This window comes from Scyliorhinus canicula, chromosome 8, assembly GCF_902713615.1.
Source record: "Scyliorhinus canicula chromosome 8, sScyCan1.1, whole genome shotgun sequence".
Taxonomy (NCBI): Eukaryota; Metazoa; Chordata; class Chondrichthyes; order Carcharhiniformes; family Scyliorhinidae; genus Scyliorhinus; species Scyliorhinus canicula.
In genome coordinates, this window is record NC_052153.1 from 6634986 (window position 1) to 6654068 (window position 19083).

At 50.7% G+C, this 19083-nt stretch overlaps 1 protein-coding gene across 5 annotated transcripts in view; it reads right to left on the reverse strand.

Moving 5' to 3' along the window:
• Positions 1 to 1798: 1798 nt before the first annotated feature.
• trpm3 (transient receptor potential cation channel, subfamily M, member 3) overlaps positions 1799 to 19083 on the reverse strand; it is a 345827-nt gene continuing 328542 nt past the window's right edge. For 4 of the 5 annotated variants that reach the window (XM_038804097.1, XM_038804096.1, XM_038804098.1 and 1 more), the window contains 4 exons: positions 14284 to 14425; positions 9731 to 9930; positions 7162 to 7294; positions 1799 to 4001 (listed from right to left, as the gene is read on the reverse strand). In XM_038804097.1, the coding sequence (XP_038660025.1) occupies positions 2534 to 4001; positions 7162 to 7294; positions 9731 to 9930; positions 14284 to 14425 (1943 nt within the window). In that variant the 3' untranslated portion in view covers positions 1799 to 2533. Of the gene's footprint in view, positions 4002 to 7161; positions 7295 to 9730; positions 9931 to 12619; positions 14172 to 14283; positions 14426 to 19083 lie in introns of those variants that run through there. The other variant, XM_038804100.1, reaches the window with a different exon arrangement.

The window sequence follows — 19083 nt, forward strand, 5'->3', positions numbered from 1 at the left end:
ACCATTCGGATCACAGGAACAGGAGGAGGCCATTCAGCCCCCTCCCAGCCTGTTCTGTCATTCAATTCGATTTGATTACGGCACGGTGGCACAGTGGTTCGCACCGCTGCCTCACAGCGCCAGGGGCCCGGGTTCGATTCCGCCTTCGGGTGACTGTCTGTGTGGAGTTTGCACACGCCCCCCCCCCCCCCCCCCCCCCAGTGTCTGCGTGGGCTTCCTCCGGGTCCTCCGGTTTCCTCCCGCAGTCCAAAGATGTGCGGGTTAGGTGGATCGGCCAGGCTAAATCGCCTCGAGGTGAGGTTGTGGGGATAGGGTGGGGGATTGGGCCTAGTTAGGGTGCTCCATCAGAGGGTGGGTGCACAGTCGATGGGCCGAATGGCCTCCCTCGGCACTGGAGGGATTCTATGAATCTGTGATCTTGAAATGTTCATTTGATTTCGCAGAAACCGTTTTACTTTCTTTTAGAGCCCGGGACACCTGGGGTTGACCTCCTGGGAACGGAGATAAGGGGAGGTCCACAATAATGAAGGATTTCAATGGCGTAAATGAGGAAAAACTGTTAAAACTGTTCCCATTGACTGAAAGGTCACCAAATTTAAGGTAAGCGTAAAGAATCTGAGGAAAATCTTTCCAGTTGAGTTGCTGGAACGCGCTGCCTGAAAAGACGGCAGAAGCAGATTCCAGAGTAACTTTCAAAAGGGCAATTGGATAAGTACTTGGAAAGAATAAAAACTTGCAGGGTTACAGGGGAAAGGACAGGGTAGTGGGACTAGTTGGATAATTCTTTCAAAGAGCCAGGCACAGGCACGGTGGGCCGAATGGCCTCCCTCTGCGGCTGTATTTCAATAATTCAACGATTCTGACCTTCGAAACCCTCGAATGATCTATTTTTCCAATCATTGCCACTGTTGACGGCACGGTTCCAGAGATCTGTGGGGTCGAAGGGGTCCAGCATGTTGGCATGCCAACTTGCCCAATGTCAAGGAGGGCAGCACGGTAGCATTGTGGATAGCACAATGGCTTCACAGCTCCAGGGTCCCAGGTTCGATTCCCGGCTGGGTCACTGTCTGTGCGGAGTCTGCACATCCTCCCCGTGTCTGCGTGGGTTTCCTCCGGGTGCTCCGGTTTCCTCCCACAGTCCAAAGATGTGCAGGTTAGGTGGATTGGCCATGCTAAATTGCCCTTAGTGTCCAAAATTGCCCTTAGTGTTGGGTGGGGTTACTGGGTTATGGGGATAGGGGGAGGTGTTGACCTTGGGTAGGGTGCTCTTTCCAAGAGCCGTGCAGACTCGATGGGCCGAATGGCCTCCTTCTGCACTGTAAATCCTATGATCTATGATTACCATTGAGAAAGAGTTTTTGTCGGGCAGGGCATGTCGTCCGTACTCCTGGCGCAAGATTCCCAAAGTAATTCCCTGCTCCGAACTCAGGAGACTCCCAAGAGGGCCGCTGGAACGCTTTGGGAATGTCCCGGACGAGGTCAAACTTACTCGCCGACTCAAGGGGAACCCTGCTCGCGACCGCCCGACACGGAGACGGTTCGTTTGGGAAAGTACGGAACCCATCGAGAGACTTTATTGGGAGAGGTACAGGGGCAAAGCCAGAGGGAGTCACAAACCTCTGAACGGACCACACCCCCCCCCCCTTGCCCCACCCACCCAACCCTTTGAGCATCACCTGCCCCACACGTGGCACAGTCTGCAGATCGTGCTGTGGACCAATCAACCATCTCGGAACCCTCGAATCATCCTCGATCCCGGGGGGCTGCCTAAAGAGAGAGGACCCCCCCCCCCCTCCCCCCACCCCCAGCCCAGACGCGAATTGGAAGTATTTTGACGTGAGGGTAATGGAGAGGGCAGTCCTCAGGAGCAGGCGCCCCACCATCACCTGGGACTATTGGCTGCATGGACAATACTCTACTGACCCTACCGCAGCCGTGTGCTGTCACAGACCCTTTAATATCTGTGATGTGGAGATGCCGGCGTTGGACTGGGGTGAGCACAGTAAGAGGCCTTACAACACCAGGTTAAAGTCCAACAGGTTTGTTTCAAACACGAGCTTTCGGAGCGCAGCTCCTTCCTCAGGTGAATGAGTTCTTTCAAAGAGCCAGGCACAGGCACGGTGGGCCGAATGGCCTTCTTCTGCGGCTGTATTTCAATAATTCAATGATTCTGACTTTCGAAACCCTCGAACGATCTATTTTTCCAATCATTGCCACTGTTGACGGCACGGCTCCAGAGATCTGTGGGGTCGAAGGGGCCTTCCTCAGGTTCACCTGAGGAAGGAGCAGTGCTCCGAAAGCTCGTGGCTGAAACAAACCTGTTGGACTTTAACCTGGTGTTGTCAGACTTCCTACTTTAATATCTGAACAAGGAAGATAACTGTGCCAAGGAATACCGACACCTGGAGAGTGTTTCAAAGACGGTGGCTAGACAAAGATTACAAACTCGGTGCCAATAAATCACACACACAAAAAAAGAAACAAGCACACATTTTGGTCCACAGTAAGGGATGGAGAGGAGGCAGTGGTATTATTATGTGAAGCTGTGTTTGCTGCTGTCAAAGCTCCTAAAAGCTGTCGTTCTTGCCAAAGTTTTCAAGGAGATGCCGCCGTCCGGCCGGGAGGAGAGGCCTCGCTGGAATGGAGACTGGAAAGCTGGAGAATTCCGCTGCCTGTCCAGCTTGTCGCTGATGGAGCAGCTCTTCCTGGTGTGCGGGCCCAGCGCGTTGGGCTCCGAGGCCGTGTAGCTGTTTGCCCTCTCCAGCCGGCAGAGGGGAGACGGCTGGTTGGGGCCGCCCAGCAGGATGCTGACCACCTCCGGCCCCTTGTCCGGCTGCCTCTCGCCTTCCTTCTCGTCGTTGTCCGAGCTGGGGTGGCTGAGCTCGGCCTCCCTCTCCGGGTGAGAGGCGGAGACTTCGTCCAGGCCGCTGGAGGGCTCGCCGTGGGAGCCGCTGGACAAGGGCGAGTGCTCAATGTTGAGCGGGGGGGCAGAGACACAGCGGGTGTCAATGCAGTCAGTGATGCTGGTGTACTCGGCCGATTTCACTGGAACCCCCAGGCAGCCGTAATAACCCCTGGAGGGGAAGACAAAACTGTGCGATTTCACCATTGAACACTCGTCTGAGTAAAGGCTGGAGGTGGCCAGATACCGGCTGCTCTTCGAGCGCTCCAAGGTATGGTACATGGGAGGGTCTGTGTCCCATTGCTGAAGACATTCAGCTGTCTGCAAAGTCTCCGGGCCTGAGGCCTCCTGGGCTGTTGTTGAAGTCCCCGGGGCTGCCATCAGCCCATTGGAGATGAACATCTCCTCGTATGCCCCGTTCCCCTCTGGCCACTGACCAGGAGGCAGGGCTGACCCTTGGCTGCCCAGCATGACCACCATCATTTCGGACGGGCCAGCAGCGGCGGGAACTTTCAGGCTGCTCTCGGCTACCTCCTCCTCCTTCCCCATTGCTGAGACGTAGATGTCGATGCAAGACGACGGTCTCTTCTCGTCTGGCAGGGCGGGAGAAGGGGCAGGCGCTGGGCCAGGCTTTAAGTCCTTCGCCAGTGCCATCATTTGCGAGCTGCTTGTCCTCTGCAAGCTCAGGGACCTTTCCTTGAAGGTGAACTCAGTTCGCTCCGTGCCTGCCTTCAGCTTTGGGCTCACTGCGTAGAAGGAGTGGCTTCTCATCCTTGGTGTGATGTTGGGTGAGGTGGGAGAGATGGACTCCTCTCCTGCCTGCTCCCCACACTCCGGGAGTTTGTAACTGTTGCCTTCCTGGCTGTTGAAGCTGCTCTGTCTCAGAATGTAAGCTGTATCCGTGCAGTCGGAGGAGGTCCTCGATCTTACCTTGCCCGCCTCTCCCTTCTCCATGCCAGCCAGCTTTTCCAAGGCGGATGCCATGCGTCCCGTCACCTCCTCCAGCTGCGCCAACCTGACGTCCATGGTCTGAAGGGAGGCCTTCATGAAATGTTCCCTCTCATTCACTTCCTCAAGCCTCATCGACATGTTATCGACCCTACTCGAAAGAAAATGGAGAAGAAACTGAACAAAAGCTCTACAGAGTCAAATTATTGAAGCTTTCTGTCTTGTAATCGCGAGGGCAAATGTAAGAATGCAAAATATCAAACGATCACAGCGATTTATAGGACAGGAACCTGGGGCGGAATTCTCCGGCCCCCCCGCAGGGTCGGGGAATCGCCCGGGGCCTTCGTGAATCCCGCCCCCGCCATGGCCGGAATTCTCCGCCACCCGGGAATCGGCGGGGGCGGGAATCACGCCGCACCGGTCGACGGGCCTCCTGTGGCGATTCTCCGGCCCGCGATGGGCCGAAGTCCCGCCGCTGTCAGGCCCCTCCCGCCTCTGGTGCCAGCGGGAGCAGGCGGCGCGAGCGGGCACCGGGGTCCTGGGGGGGGGGGGGGGCGCGGGGCAATCTGACCCCGGGGAGTGCCCCCATGGTGGCCTGGCCCACAATCGGGACCCACCGATCGGCGAGCGGGCCTGTGCCGTGGGAGCACTCTTTTTCTTCTGCCGCCGCCACGGCCTCCACCATGGCGGAGGGGGAAGAGACCCCCTACACAGCGCATGCGCCGGTGGTGATGTCAGCAGCCGCTGACGCTCCGGCACATGCGCGGACTCACGCCGACCGGCGAAGGCCTTTCGGCCAGCTCCGATGCCGGTTGGCGGGGCGCCAAAGGCCGTTGGCGCGGGTCGGCGGAGCGGGAGCCACTCCGGCGCGGGCCTAGCCCCTAAAAGTGTTGAGAATTCCGCACCTTTGGGGAGGCCCGACGCCGGAGTGGTTCCCCCCACTCCGGTACGCCAGGACTCCCGCCCCGCCAGGTAGGGGAGAATCCCGGCCCTGGTCTCTGCAAACAAAAGGAACATGTTCAAGCCTCGTGCTTTTTTTGAATTACCCAGAAGCTTAGGGAGCCTATAGTCCCTAATCGCTTTCTCCACAGCAATGCCTTGGCCAATCAGAGTCAACTTGACAACCAATCCGCACTCTTTTCTCCTGTAGTATTGTAAGAGTCCTTCCTGTTTTTTTTTCACTTTGTACCCATTTATTTTATTTTATTATTTTGGTTTATGGACCTATAATGAGGATGTACCTTTAAGCAGAAGACTCGAGATTGAAGCAGGCTGCTTGCCAGGACACTGTGCTCCCAGGTTTCATATCCTGGAAAGGAGAAACCAGACTCCTCGGCACTGAGTGAATTTAGGAACCAGGTTGTGGAGGGAGTCGGTCCTATTAAAAAAAAATTTAGAGTACCTAATTTATTTTTCTAATTAAGGGGCAATTTAGCGTGGCCAATCCACCTACCCTGCACATCTTTGGGTTGTGGGGGCGAAACCCACGCAGACATGGGGAGAATGTGCAAACTCCACACGGACAGTGACCCAGAGCCGGGATCGAACCCGGGACCTCGGCGCCGTGAGGCTGCAGTGCTGAGTGAGTCAGTCCTATTGGTTGACTGGCAACCAGTGAGCTGGCCGGGGGCCGTCCTTACCACGGGTCAGCGATTGGTTCCTGCGTGATGCTTTCGGAGAGAACTTGGCAGAAGTTTTTAGACCTTGGAAGTGAAAGGAAGTCTCTCTCTCTCCCCGCTGGCTGAAGTGAAAGAACTGTTCAATTGTTCTGAAAGCAGTGAGTGTCTAATACTCTTCGCTGTAAATCTGAAATGGTGCCGAGTCTGCAGAGAAAGTAGACAACCTTGCCAGAGAAAACCCCCTCAAGCCTAGAAGGAAATACCAAACCAAAAGCCTGAACTTTGTGTCGTGACAGTATAAGTCATTGTGATTGCTTGAAATTTGCCATTCTTGTGTTTGCCCTGATGGGTACAAGACAAAAAGCTCCAGCAACATGTCTCACTTTCCATATTTCTGGTACCCGAACCCCATTAGAAACATTTCCAATCTTTCTGCAAAGGAAATACATATGAATCCGAATTGAAGGATGGTAATTGGGAAAAAACCCCAGTGAATTGTGAGCTGGAAGATGCGGCCAGAAAGGCCGGTGGAAGCAGATTCAATAGTGACGTTCAGCAGGGAGGTGGCTAAACACCTGAAAGGGAAACGAGCGGCGGGACTGTGGGGGAAGAGTAGGGGAGTGGCACTAATTGAATACCAGGATCAGGAATAGAAGCAAGGGCTGGAACAGGAACTAGATTGGGATCGAGAGCAGGATCGGGAGCAGGTTCAGGATGAAGGGGGTTCGGCTCAAGCCCTCCGAAGCTCAGAGCAGCAGAAGCACTGCCAGGGTGGGTAGTGCCAGGCTGGCATTGCCAAGGCTCAGGGTCTGAAAGAGGCCATGCCCATGAAAGGAATGTTGAGGGCTGGTATTAAGGGTGGGGGTGGGTGGGATGCAGGGTGGGTATGAAGGAGCCTCTGGAAGGTTGGCGAGGGGTGAAGTGTGGGGTCCTGGAAGGGGCTGGCCTGTAAGGGAGTGTGGGAAGACATGAAAAGGGGTTAGGCCCTCAGCGACCCATAGCGGGGTGTCCTCACTGGGGAGGGTGTGGGGTAATGCCCATGTGTGTGTGTGTGTGTGTGGGGGGGGGGAGGGTAACATTGCCTGAGGGGTGGGGTATGGGGGACTGATGCACTATCAATTACCACAAAGACGATAGTGGAATAATCAAGGCTTTATTGAGCAAGATGTGGTGCCTCCTGTAGCTGGAACCAGAATGGCTGCAGCACCGGCGAGCACACACATTTATACTCCACCTACTGGGCGGAGCCAGCAGGCAGGGATGTACCCATGTACCTCTATTATATGTGTCTTACCGTAATACATATAATACTGCTAGTGGTGACTACCACAGGGACCCTCAAGCCCACTTAGAGATCAAGGCATCCTTTCAAAATGGCGGCCCGATCTCTGAGGAGCTAGTCTGACCAGCGAGTTTCGCTCCCCAGCGACGTTAAAATTCTGAGTGTGGTTCCAGCCCGGGGAGAAACTCCCCACAGCCCGAAAAAGTGACCAGGTGCGGTTAGATAGCGGTGGGGAATTCACCGACAGAACCAGGGAGACACTGTCAGCCGAACCCGCCTGAAGTGACACTTGGAAACCTTTCCGTTCGATCACACCCGCTGGCTAAAGAGCCCAAACACAGCCTTGAAATATCACTGAGTCTGAACTGAAAATTCCGTTTAAAAATAAGGCAGAAATGGTGATAACGCACCGTTCAGCGGTAACTCTGATTCTTTCATCATTTGAGGAGTTGAACATATCGTCCTTTTCTCGAAAATACTCCTCTATGCACTGTTCCTCAAAGTCATGGAGCTTCTTTAGTTCGTCTTCAGTGATGAAGAGCTCTAATCAACAAGGAAAGGGGGGAAAAAAAGGAGGAACAATTAATGGATTTTATTGCAGAAATATCATCAAATTGTAACATGGGGCAAAATTCTCCACCTCGTGTTGCCGTAAACGGGAACCGCGATCGAGTGTCTCCCTCGAGATGGGGGTGACCTGGCTCAGACCGTCATTGCTGCAGGATGTCTTTTAAACCCCTTTGGTGCTACATACAGGCTCCTGGCTGCTCACACTGCTGAGTGCTGCCTGTGTCCCTTAAATGCTCAGAAGGCCTTCTGGTCATCTGGGAGCCCACCCAGGCTGCCCCTCTGGACACCCTCCTACCCCAGCCGTATCTTCAAGGACCAATCTCAATCCAGACCCACCAGCTGTTGGCACGCCGCAGAAGCGCTGCCCCATTGCAGAGGAAGCAGGTGATCAACAGAGCTCACCCCAACCAGAGGACAGCTGCACTAAGCCATTGGAACCCTCCCTGGTTCTCTCCTCACCAGTGACCCCCCCCCCCCCCCCCCCCCCCCCCCAACCCTCCGGCTCACCGGCTGTGTCCTCCTGGTGAGACTGGCAGTGCTGACTGCCTCTGACCCCCCCCCCCCCAGGCAGTGTTCAGGAGAGAGGGTTGGGTCTGTGGCCCATGCTGGGGAAGAGGGTATCCCTCTGCTCCTCACTGGCATGGATCTGTAGACCCACCTCGGACTCCCCTCAGTGGGGGGGGGGGGGGGGGGGGGGGGGGAGAGTGTGTGGTAAGTGGAGCTCCAGCTGCCAGGCACTAACTCCGACCCCAGCGGTTAGAATGCCCACGGGGCTGGAAATAATGCCCCCAAAACGAACGCAAATCAGCCCTGATACCGACACTACAATTGGAGAATTTCAGCCCGGTCTAATACAAATTTAATTTCAACCAAATGTCCTTAGCAGCACCCAATGAGTTGGAGGCAGTGCAGTACTGAGGACAGAACACATAGTAAACTATCTAATTAACAGCAAAGTAAGTCCATTTGAACTGCATGCTACAGCAAACAGCACCTACCCACTCAGCAAACAGAGTCTATTTAAACAGAGTGACTACAAACTACAGTGATTGCTTATACTACAGCAAATCTCCCAATAAAAGCAGGATTATTTTTTCAGTGAAGTGAAATAAAAAGATTGTTACATAATTCAAACCGGGGTGTGAAATCAATCGCGGTCACTTACCGCCGTGATTGACCGGCTACTTTACCCAATCATCTCCATGGTGAAGTCAGGTCTTGTGGGCTAATATGTAGCCTAATTTAAATGTATTATTTTGGTTGGGCACATTTTTTAACCTGGTCCACTTTTTTGTAGCAGGTTTCCTGCTGGTAAGATTGTGAGTTTGAATCCTGCTCCAGGGGCTTGAGCACAAACTCTAGGCCGACGCTGCCACTGCAGTCCTGAGGGGACGCTTCACGGGCAGATGGGCTGTCCTTGACATGGGACATTTAACCGAGACTCTGCCTGCCCTCTAAGGTGGATGTAATAGATGAGCAGGTGAATTCTCCCCGTGTCCTGGCCAATATTTATCCCTCAATAGCACGGTATCACAGTGGTTAGCACTGTGGCTTCAGGGTCCCAGGTTCGATTCCCCGCTGGGTCACTATCTGTGTGCAGTCTGCACATTCTCCCCGTGTCTGCGTGGGTTTCCTCCTGGTGCTCCGGCTTCCTCCCACAGTCCAAAGACGTGCAGGTTAGGTGGATTGGCCAGGATAAATTGCCCTTAGTGACTAAAAAGGGTAGGAGGGGTTATTGGGTTACGGGGATAGGGTGGAAGTGAGGGCTTAAAGTGGGTGGGTGCAGACTCGATGGGCCTAATGGCCTCCTTCTGCACTGTATGTTCTAATCAACTCATAAAAAATGATCACCTCGTGATTACCACTTTGCTGTTGGCGAATTGGCTGCCATTTATCCTACTTTACAATAGTCACAACACTGCAAAAGCTGTAAAGCACTGAGATTTTGGCCGGTCGTGATATACATACAAGTATTTTTCTCTGAGTTCTTTGCTGGATTTGTTAGTGACCACCTTATTTATAATGATGACCCCTAGTTTTGTTCTCACCCTACAAGTGGAAGCATTTTCTCAACGTTTAGCTTATCAATAAGCCTCTTTGTAACATGGAAGACCTATAGCTATCAGGTCATCCTATTGCCTTTTCTCTCCTGCGCACACGCCTGGCTATAACTGCAGTCAGAATCCACCAGGATGGCTGGAAACCAGACCGGACCACTCGAAAGTCATGACCTTACGTTGAGGTATCCAAGATGCCCTGTTCGGGGGGTGAAGGTTTGTCCACAGCAAGGCATGTTCTAAAGACACCTTAAATTACATTTATAAATGGTCACTTATTACCGAGATGGATTAGTGAAACAAACGGCAGCCTTGCAATGGAACAGACGGTCCCGGTACAGAGGCGACTTACTGAGTCCGTAATCTTTGTCTTCCTGGTCAACCTCTTGCTTCCGCCAGCGGCAACATATGAGTTGGCAGACCATGGTCATGTGGCTGAACGTGATCAGTGGTGGGGGCAGGACAGGTCTCTCGTGGAAGGTCATTATCAGCTGGTACCTCTGAAACTTCCAAACCTGGTTCGATATCGATTTGACTTCAAAGAATGTGTTGCTGCGAAGGAGAGAAAGATGGAGGCAGAGAGCAGAAACGAATCGCGACATGAAACAAAGATCTTTCCCCCCCCCCCCCCCCGCGCCAAAAAAAGCTGCTTCTTATTTCACCGAGCTACGCTTCAAGGGGACCAGAGTTTTACATTTTAAAAATTTTTGGAGAGGGTCCAGAGGAGGTTCACAAGAATGATCCCTGGAATGAAGAGCTTGTCTTACGAGGAATGGGTGAGGACTCTGGGTCTGTACTCGTCAAGAGTTTAGAAGGATGAGGGAGGGACCTTATTGAAACTTACAGGTTAATAATAATAATCTTTATTGTCACAAGTAGGCACACATTAACACTGCAATGAAGTTACTGCGAAAAGCCCCTAGTTGCCACACTCTGGCCACTTCGGGTACACGGAGGGAGAATTCAAAATGTCCAAATTACCTAACAGCCCATCTTTCGGGACTTCTGGGAGGAAACCGGAGCACCCGGAGGAAACCCACGCAGACACAGGGAGAACGTGCAGACTCCGCACAGACAGTGACGCAAGCCGGGAATCGAACCTGGGACCCTGGAGCTGTGAAGCAACAGTGCTAACCACTGTGCTACCGTGCCGCTCATTACTGCGAGGCCTGGATAGAGTGGACGTGGAGAGGATGTTTCCACTAGTAAGAAAAACTAGAAGCAGAGGTCACAGACTCAGACTGAAGGGACGATCCTTTAAAACAGAGATGAGGAGGAATTTCTTCAGCCAGAGGGTGGTGAATCTGTGGAACTCTTTGCCGCAGGAGGCTGCGGAGGCCAAATCACTGAGTGTCTTTAAGACAGAGATAGATAGGTTCTTGATCAATAAGGGGGTCAGGGGTTATGGAGAGAAGGCGGGAGAATGGGGATGAGAAAAATATCAGCCATGATTGAATGGCGGAGCAGATTCGATGGGCCGAGTGGCCTAATTCTGCTCCTTTGACTTTTGGTCTTAATGAAGAAAACCATAAGACAGGAGGAATGGGGTTGTGATTGGCTGAAATTGTATTGATAGTCAATCAAACACCCCCAATGTTGCAACACAAAATTGGAAAAGGGAGGAGAGGGTGGAGAAAAAGCCAGATTTAAAAAAAAAGTGAAGGGAAGAAAGGATGGAACTTGGGAACAGAAGGAACGAGCTTGTTCCACATTGAATTAGATCGTGGCCAATCTGCATCTCAACTCCACCAACCCCATTCATAACCCTTCACCCCTCATCGAACATAACACCCAGAAAGTTCCAATCAAACTACAGCCTCAACAGCTCTTTGATGGCGAGAGTTACAGATTTCCACTACTCTTTTTGTGAAGAGATGCGTTGCCAACTGTGATTAAATGTATTGCTGGAGGCTTCGGCACGTGACTTTCCCACTGCCAATAGTCGGCCGACACATCCGCCCTTGTGACGTACTGACTTCCTTCGCCAATTGTAAAACAAAAAGACTTTTAGGATTATGCCCACCTTCTTCTGGACTCGCCCCTCCACCAGAGGAAATTGATTCTCTTTTTCTTTTTTTGAAATAAATTTAGAGTACCCAATTCTTTTTCTTTTTCAATTAAGGGGCAATTTAGCGTGGCCAGTTCACCTAGCCTGCACATCTTTTTGGGTTGTGGCAGTGAGACGCACGCAGACACGGGGAGAAGGACAGTGACTCGGGGTCGGGATCAAACCCGGGTCATCGGCGCCGTGAGGCAGCAGTGCCACCTGGCCACCCTAGATTCTCTCTTTCTACCTTGACACTCCTTCAATGATCTTAAACACCTCAACATGATCATTCTTTAATCTTCTATATTCAAGTGAGAACTGAAGAAAAGGGAAGTTGGGAAAGAGGAGTCCTCGCTGGTACAGTGGGCCAGCACACTGTGCTTTGACCCCTGAGGTCAGTGTGCAAGTTCAATGCACCCAGATAGGGTCCCTCATCTGGCTCTAAGATTCCTACATCCTCAATGCGTGCAGGCTTGAACTATATGGTGGCTGTCATGGGAATGTCCCTTTAAGAAATGTGTGTTTATCAAATAGCTTCAATGATGTCATTGTGTGGGTGGTGCTGGGCTGTGGCTCTGGTTTTTACTTTCGTTTTGAGCTGGGAGCTGGATTGTGGCTCTGAGTTTTACTTTTGGTTTACACAGGTTGGAAGCTGAATTCAGACAAAGAAGGTTTATCTTCTCTCTCTCTATCTGCATGCTAAAAGGTGTTCGGATCACTTGATAATTTAAAAGTGATAACTATTTTCTGGAAAGAATTCTAACCTATTGTTTTGGTAAAAGGTTTTTTTCTGGTTTATTGAATGTTGTTATCAAATTGAAACAGTTGAAAGGGAAGTTATTAAGGGTTATATATAGAGAACTGTAGCTGTGTGGGGTATTTATGTTTGTAGTTGATAAAAATGCTTACTGCGTGTGTTTATAGAAATAGAACATAGAACATAGAACAGTACAGAACAGGCCCTTCGGCCCTCGATGTTGTGCCGAGCAATGATCACTCTACTCAAACCCACGTATCCACCCTATACCTGTAACCCAACAATCCCCCCATTAACCTTACACTACGGGCAATTTAGCATGGCCAATCCACCTAACCCGCACATCTTTGGATTGTGGGAGGAAACTGAATTCATAGAATAAACTTTGTTTTTGATTAAAAGTGCTTCAGGCCTCTGTTGAATAACAGCTGAAAGGCAGGCCCTGATGCACCTCATTACCAAAATCTATAAACAGTTGTATGTTAGGTGAACTCCATGATATACTTTGGAGTTCTCTGAACGCTGGCCCATAACAGCGGCCAAAATTCCATCAAGGTGAAAAAGGCCAATTATTTTACTATTATTTATAATTGTTCTGCTTTCTCTAAAAGAGCACAGGTGTAGACTATGGAGGGGGACTGTTTACTATTCTGTTATTTACAAAGACCTGGTGGTATACTCTCCTCTCTGAATGTGAAGGTCATGGGATCCACTCCCACTTCATTACCCTGAGGGCTTAATCTCGGCCGAAACTCATCATGGAGGGAGTGCTGTACTGCCCGAGGAACTGCCATTCGGGTGGAATGTTAAACGGAGCCCCCCCACCTGCCTTCTCGTGTGGATCCGTGACCCCCCTTTGAAGACTCTCAGGGGAGCTATTCCCGGTGTTGGGGCCAATATTTACCCCCACACTCACCCACATTCTGCATTGGCAGGCCAATCGCACTGTCTCTGGGATCTTGCTCTGCGCAAACGAACATTTCGGCAGGGAACACACTTCGCTGTGAAATGCTACAGGACACCCTTGTAGCCGAGAAAGGAAAGGTGCTAAATCGGGCAGAATATTTCCGACTGGATTGTATTCCGAATAATGGCCTCGGTTCCGGGTCAGGAACACGGAAGTGACGGGAAGTCAATTGTGATCCTCCCAATGGGAGGCCGGTTGAAAAGCTGCCTTGGGGGCTCTGTCCAATGAAGGACAGTGGGCGGCGGAACTGGGAATTTTAAGGCCAATGCGGAGGGCCCCGTTGCAATGTCTGAGCGGCAGCTGCAGCGGGAGAGGTGGCCACTGTTGAAGTCGGCAGGTGACCGCAAGAACACTTCAAAATCGAGGCGCTCTCTGCAACGTTGTGAAAAATTAAAAATCTCGCCTTGCCACAGCTGTCAGGGAAACATTGCGTAGGGGGGGGGGGCTGTCTCAACAGGATGGCCTATAGTTGCCACTGTGGCCCTCGGATCCCTGACTCTCTGTGCTGAGGTGATGGTGAGGGGGGATTGATAGATCCACAGCCTACCATTGGCAAGTTGCCTCCAGTTACTTACTGAGCTCCAAACTCAATGGGGGCTCACCTTCCCCACATTAATGGCTCTTACTGGCTACCCATTGCTGCTGGGTCGCCTATACTGCATAAGGCCCTGCCCCCAGAAAGCCCACTCGGAGACAGAAGCACATCGGTTAGCCGATCCAACAAGTTACTTTCCAAGTTTGCTTCCAGTCCCTCCTCCTAACCCCCGGGACAAGGAGAATTCAGATAAGGTCAAGTTATGCAACATCAACCTGTCAAATAAAAGCTTTCTAGGGCTCACTAAACCTGGTGTTTGATATGGGTTTAACGTCCCCACTTCACTACGTTGCCCGTCCCGGTCACCTCCAGATTCTTCTCATGCAGCGGAAATCTGACCTCGGAAAAATCCGGAGCTTTTCCACGATGAAACGATAGCATGCAAACGAAGGAGCGATGTAATTATTGCTGACGAATTATTGAGGCTCTAAAGACAAGCATTTCTTCATGTTAATCGTAATCCAGTCTGATTCCTCCCATCTGAATGTTATTCTTTTTGTTTTGAACACCTCGTACAAGCATTGTCGGCCAATACTCACTTGAACACAGCTATCAGGAGATTCACCAGCAGAATATTTGCCACTAAAAGGTAACAGGCCATTATAGCTGGAATGATCCACGCTCCAGTTATGCAGGGGGGCAGGGGTCTTCCGTCTTCTGTCAAACCAGCGCCACAGGGAGCTAAAAGAAATGGAAAAGGCACAATGACAAAGTGATGTTCACCGCCAGGGCTTCACGCATTGATACAGCCGGTGACCAAAGTAGATTGCAACTTGTGCCAGGAGACCATAGATAGAAATAGTCACACGGTGGTTCAGTGAACAAAAAGAGACATGGGCCGGAATTCTCTGGCAGTTGGGATTCCCTTTTCCCGCTGACAGCGCACCTCCGCCCTTGGGAATCCCGGCAGCGTGGGGTGGCTTCAATGGAAACCCCACTGACAAGCAGCGGGAGGAGGGAATCCCGCCGCTGAGAAACACTCGGCTGGGGGACCGGACAATCCCATCCACGTTGTCAAAGCTTTTCATCTTGGACTCATCAGGACAAATTGAAGAACGCCAAATTTCAAAGGAAGCAGCAATTTATGCTGCATGTAAACAGAGAGGGTGGGGGGGAGAGCAGGGAAATAGTATTGGGCGTTCACGCCGGCAGACTCTTCTGGTCCCATCGACAGTGCACCCCTGCCAGGGGGTTTCCCGACGGCAATGGGTGCACCCAATGGGACCCCTGGTGGGCAGCCTCCTGCCACTGCGGCGGGTTGCTTGGTAAATCCTACCCACGGTATAAATTGGTGCCCCTTTTGAAATTTGCCATTCATGACTCTGCCCTGATGGGTGCAAGATGAAAAACTTTGACAGTATGTCTCTTTTTCCAGCAATGTGAGGATAGGAGTCCACATGACATGCATGGAGCGGGAGGATAAGCAGAAAATGGAGGGTAACCATGAAGGAATCTTGTGTCATGTCCTTAAAACTCAAGCTCAGCTGGTTGCTTTACTTGCACAAACCCAGATTGAAGAACGATTGAGTGTACAGGCCGTAAATCTCCTCTCTTATTCTTCTCCGAACAACATGCAGGTGAAGTGTAAAATTATAAAACAATGCAGCACAGAAGATGTCCATTCAGACCATCATTACCACATTGGCTCATTCGTAGAATAATCCAGTTAGTCGCACTCCCTGGCTCATCCCCATATCACTACAATGGGACAGCGTATTCCAAATCCTAACCACTCACAGGGTCAGAACGTTTTCCCCTCATGACGCCTCTGGTTCATTTGCCAAATACCTTAAATATATTCTCTCTGATTTATCGATCGTACAGCCACTGGAAATAATTCTCTTGGCCTACTCTGCTCCAAGGAGAACCACCGTAGCTTCTCCGGTTCAATTCTTTTTTCTTTAAATTTAGAGTACGCAATTATTTTTTTCCAATTAAGGGACAATTTAGCCTAGCCAATCGAGCCATAGGCAGCAGTGCTAACCACTGCGTCGCCGCGCCGCCCTCTCTGGTTCAATTCAAACCTGAAATGTTAAATCTTTCTCTCACTCCAGAGACGCTGCCAGACCTGCTGGACGCTTGCAGCATTTTCTGTTGGCATTCCTGCTTCCCCAGTCCATCCCCACCTCTCCAATTCCTCGTCCATGGAACCTTCCCACACTCTCAGCGATTTACTTTTTAATCCCTGCTATCGCTGGACTCCCACCCACCACAAAAAGGAGGCCATTCGGCCCACTGAGTGTGTGACAGTTCCTTGACACTGTTATCCAGTTAGTCCCACTCCCCCTGTTCTCTCCCTGTAGCCTTGTAATTTTCTTTTTCCTTTTCTAATGTGAAAGAGTTCCCTTTGGAAAGTTATCTACCTCCAAAGCCCTTACAGGAAGCGCGTTCCAGATCGAGACAACTTGCCGCGTTAAAAAGGTTCTCCTCCCCAGTTCTTCAGCCGATGACCTTTCAAGTCCCTTCATTTACCTGAAATCCTCTGGTTACTGACCCTCCTGCCGTCGGAAATAGTTCCCCTCGAGTTACTTACTCAAAATCTTTCTCAATTTTGAATATCTCAGTTAAACCTCTCCCCAAGACATATTTATTTACAATACAAGTTGGAAGGAAGGTGAAATTTCCTGTCATGATATGCAGGCATGCAGATAATGATATACAGACAGGCACAGACAGGCAGCTAATGAACACAGAGAACAGGACATGACCAATGAGCAGGCAGGACACTCAGGGGTGGTATCTCACTATAAAAGGCACAAGGCATTCACTCCGCCTCTTTCCACTGATGAACACCTACAGAGTGAGTCAGGGTGTATGTACATTATCACACCTCCAGCACGTGGCTAAGAGCTAGTCTGGTTCAGTCAGACAGAGTAACCACACTTAGGTTAGCAGACAGTCAAACTCATAGAGAACTGTGCTAACTGTGCTACTGGTTCAATAAATCAGATTGAACTAACTTCAAGGTCTGGAGTATCTTTTGGTTAAAGCTGCATCCAGTTGCAGCCTGTGTTATCCCAGAGTACATAACAGGACACCACCCTGTGAAAGGATATTTAATTTGCAAAATTACATTTAGAAGTTAAGTGGTCAAAAGCAAGAGATGGACTCTAACTGTGCTCCTTCTTTTCTTAAAAAAAGTGCTGGAAAATCATTAATTTGCACCGAGTGTGGGTTCCATTGTTAAGAGGACTGAAAAAGGTGCTTGCTGCACTTTTGAATATATGATAATAACCATAGGAAAGTCAGCTGGCTCACTTGAGGCTGAGCCACACCATCATGGCTGGAGCATTGCAACTAAACTCCTCTTGCGCATTGCTGTGAGGGAAGAGAATGCTAAACAATTTATACCTCATCAGAAGAGTCATCATTGGTTGACAAGTGAGCTCTGATTGGCAGAGGCGTTGCCATGGATAATGCAGCAGAGTAGAGCTAACTTTTTACAATAGGGGCAGCACGGTGGCGCAGTGGGTTAGCCCTGCCGCCTCACGCTGCCGAGGTCCCAGGTTCGATCCCGGCTCTGGGTCACTGTCCGTGTGAAGTTTGCACATTCTCCCCGTGTCTGCGTGGGTTTCGCCCTCACAACCCAAAGATGTGCAGGGTAGGTGGATTGGCCACGCTAAATTGCCCCTTAATTGGAAAAAATGAATTGGGTACTCTAAATTTATTTTTTTAAAAGAAAGAAACTTTCAACAATAGTTTGTCAATTCTCTGCCGCAGTCTCCATGGCAATGCCTCCACCAATTGGAGACCTGGCCAACCAATCAGTACTCTCCTCCCATGCAGTATAAATTGTTGACGGTGACTGCAAGTTGAAAAGCTTCGATATTGTGTCTCTTTTTTTCAGCAATAAACACTTCTCCCCTCCCTTCAATCTTCTCCTCTCCTGTAACCGTCCTCGCTTCATCGGACAACACAGGAACACAAGGAACAGGAGCGGGAGTAGCTCATTCAGCTCTTCGAGACCGTTCAATATGATGATGGCTAATCTCGGGCTTCAAATCGCCCCCGCTCTTAAATCCCTGAGACCCCAACCATCTGTCTGTCTCAGACTGAAGTGTGTTGAACATGAAGCATCCACAACCCTCTGAGATACAGCATCCCAAAGATTCACAACCCTTTGAATGAAGTGATTTCTCCTCATTTCATGCCAGGATATTTGGCCCCTTATCCTGAGATTGTGTCCCCCACATTTTAGATTCCCCAACCAGTGGAAACAACCTCTCGACCCAACTCTCATTCTTGTAAACTCCAGAGAACGTAGGCTCAATTTAGTCATAGAATCCCTACACCGCAGAAGGAGGCCATTCAGCCCATCGAGTCTGCACTGACCCTGCACATCTTGGGACTGTGGGAAGAAACCGGAGCACCCGGAGGAAACCCACGCAGACACGGGGAGAAAGTGCAGACTCCACACAGACAGTTTCCTGATGTCAGAATTGAACCCGGACCCTGACGCTGTGAAGCAGCTGTGCTAACCACTGTGCCACTGTGCTGCTCTTCATCAAACCTCTCATCAAAGGACAACCCAGGTGCCAATTTAGTGAACCTTTGCTCCAGCGCAAGGGTGGGGCAAAAAACAGAACAGAACCACAACCCAGGGGCTAAAAGGGGGAAAAAATAGTCTGAGAATTCGCCTACAACCACCCCTAGCCCCCGGCCGTCAATACCAGTCAAGGAGATGGAATGCAAAATTAAAACCCATCGGCCAAATGGTCCAATCGATGACTGATGTAAATTGCAATGAAATGCAACGTGATATCGCTAACATCTGGCCTGGCTCTGATGAATAGGATGATGCATGGGTTCGCCAAATGTTTCTCAAGCAACCCACAAGGTTGCAACCCTGGCCCCTTTCAATATCACTTATGGTTGAACTGAAATTCCTTCCTGAATATACACCAGTTCATGAGGAAACAGAATCTAACAGCAGCCTTGAATGGGTGGGTGTTGTGCAGCGGATATACTGGCCTTTGGCACATCACTGTGAAACCAGAGATAACATCAGACGGCCAGCACAAATCAAATTCATTAGGTGGTGGTCTATGAGGGTGAGGGCTTGCAGAGCAGTGGGTAGCATCACCACCTCGGGACCAAAGCTCTGGGTTTGAGGCCAACTCCAGGACTTGACAGCCATGGAAGGTGCGTCCGTAACTTGGCCAAATAGGTTGATTGTCCTTCCTTCCAAAATGACCGAGGGCAGGCAGTAAGTGGAGACTTCCCTGGTTGGCCATATTGCAGGAGACAATGGCAAACCACTGCAGTACTTTGCCAAGCATTATCATGGACCAATCCAATGGACATCCATGGCCAATGCCCTCTTAGAACCTGGTACCGGT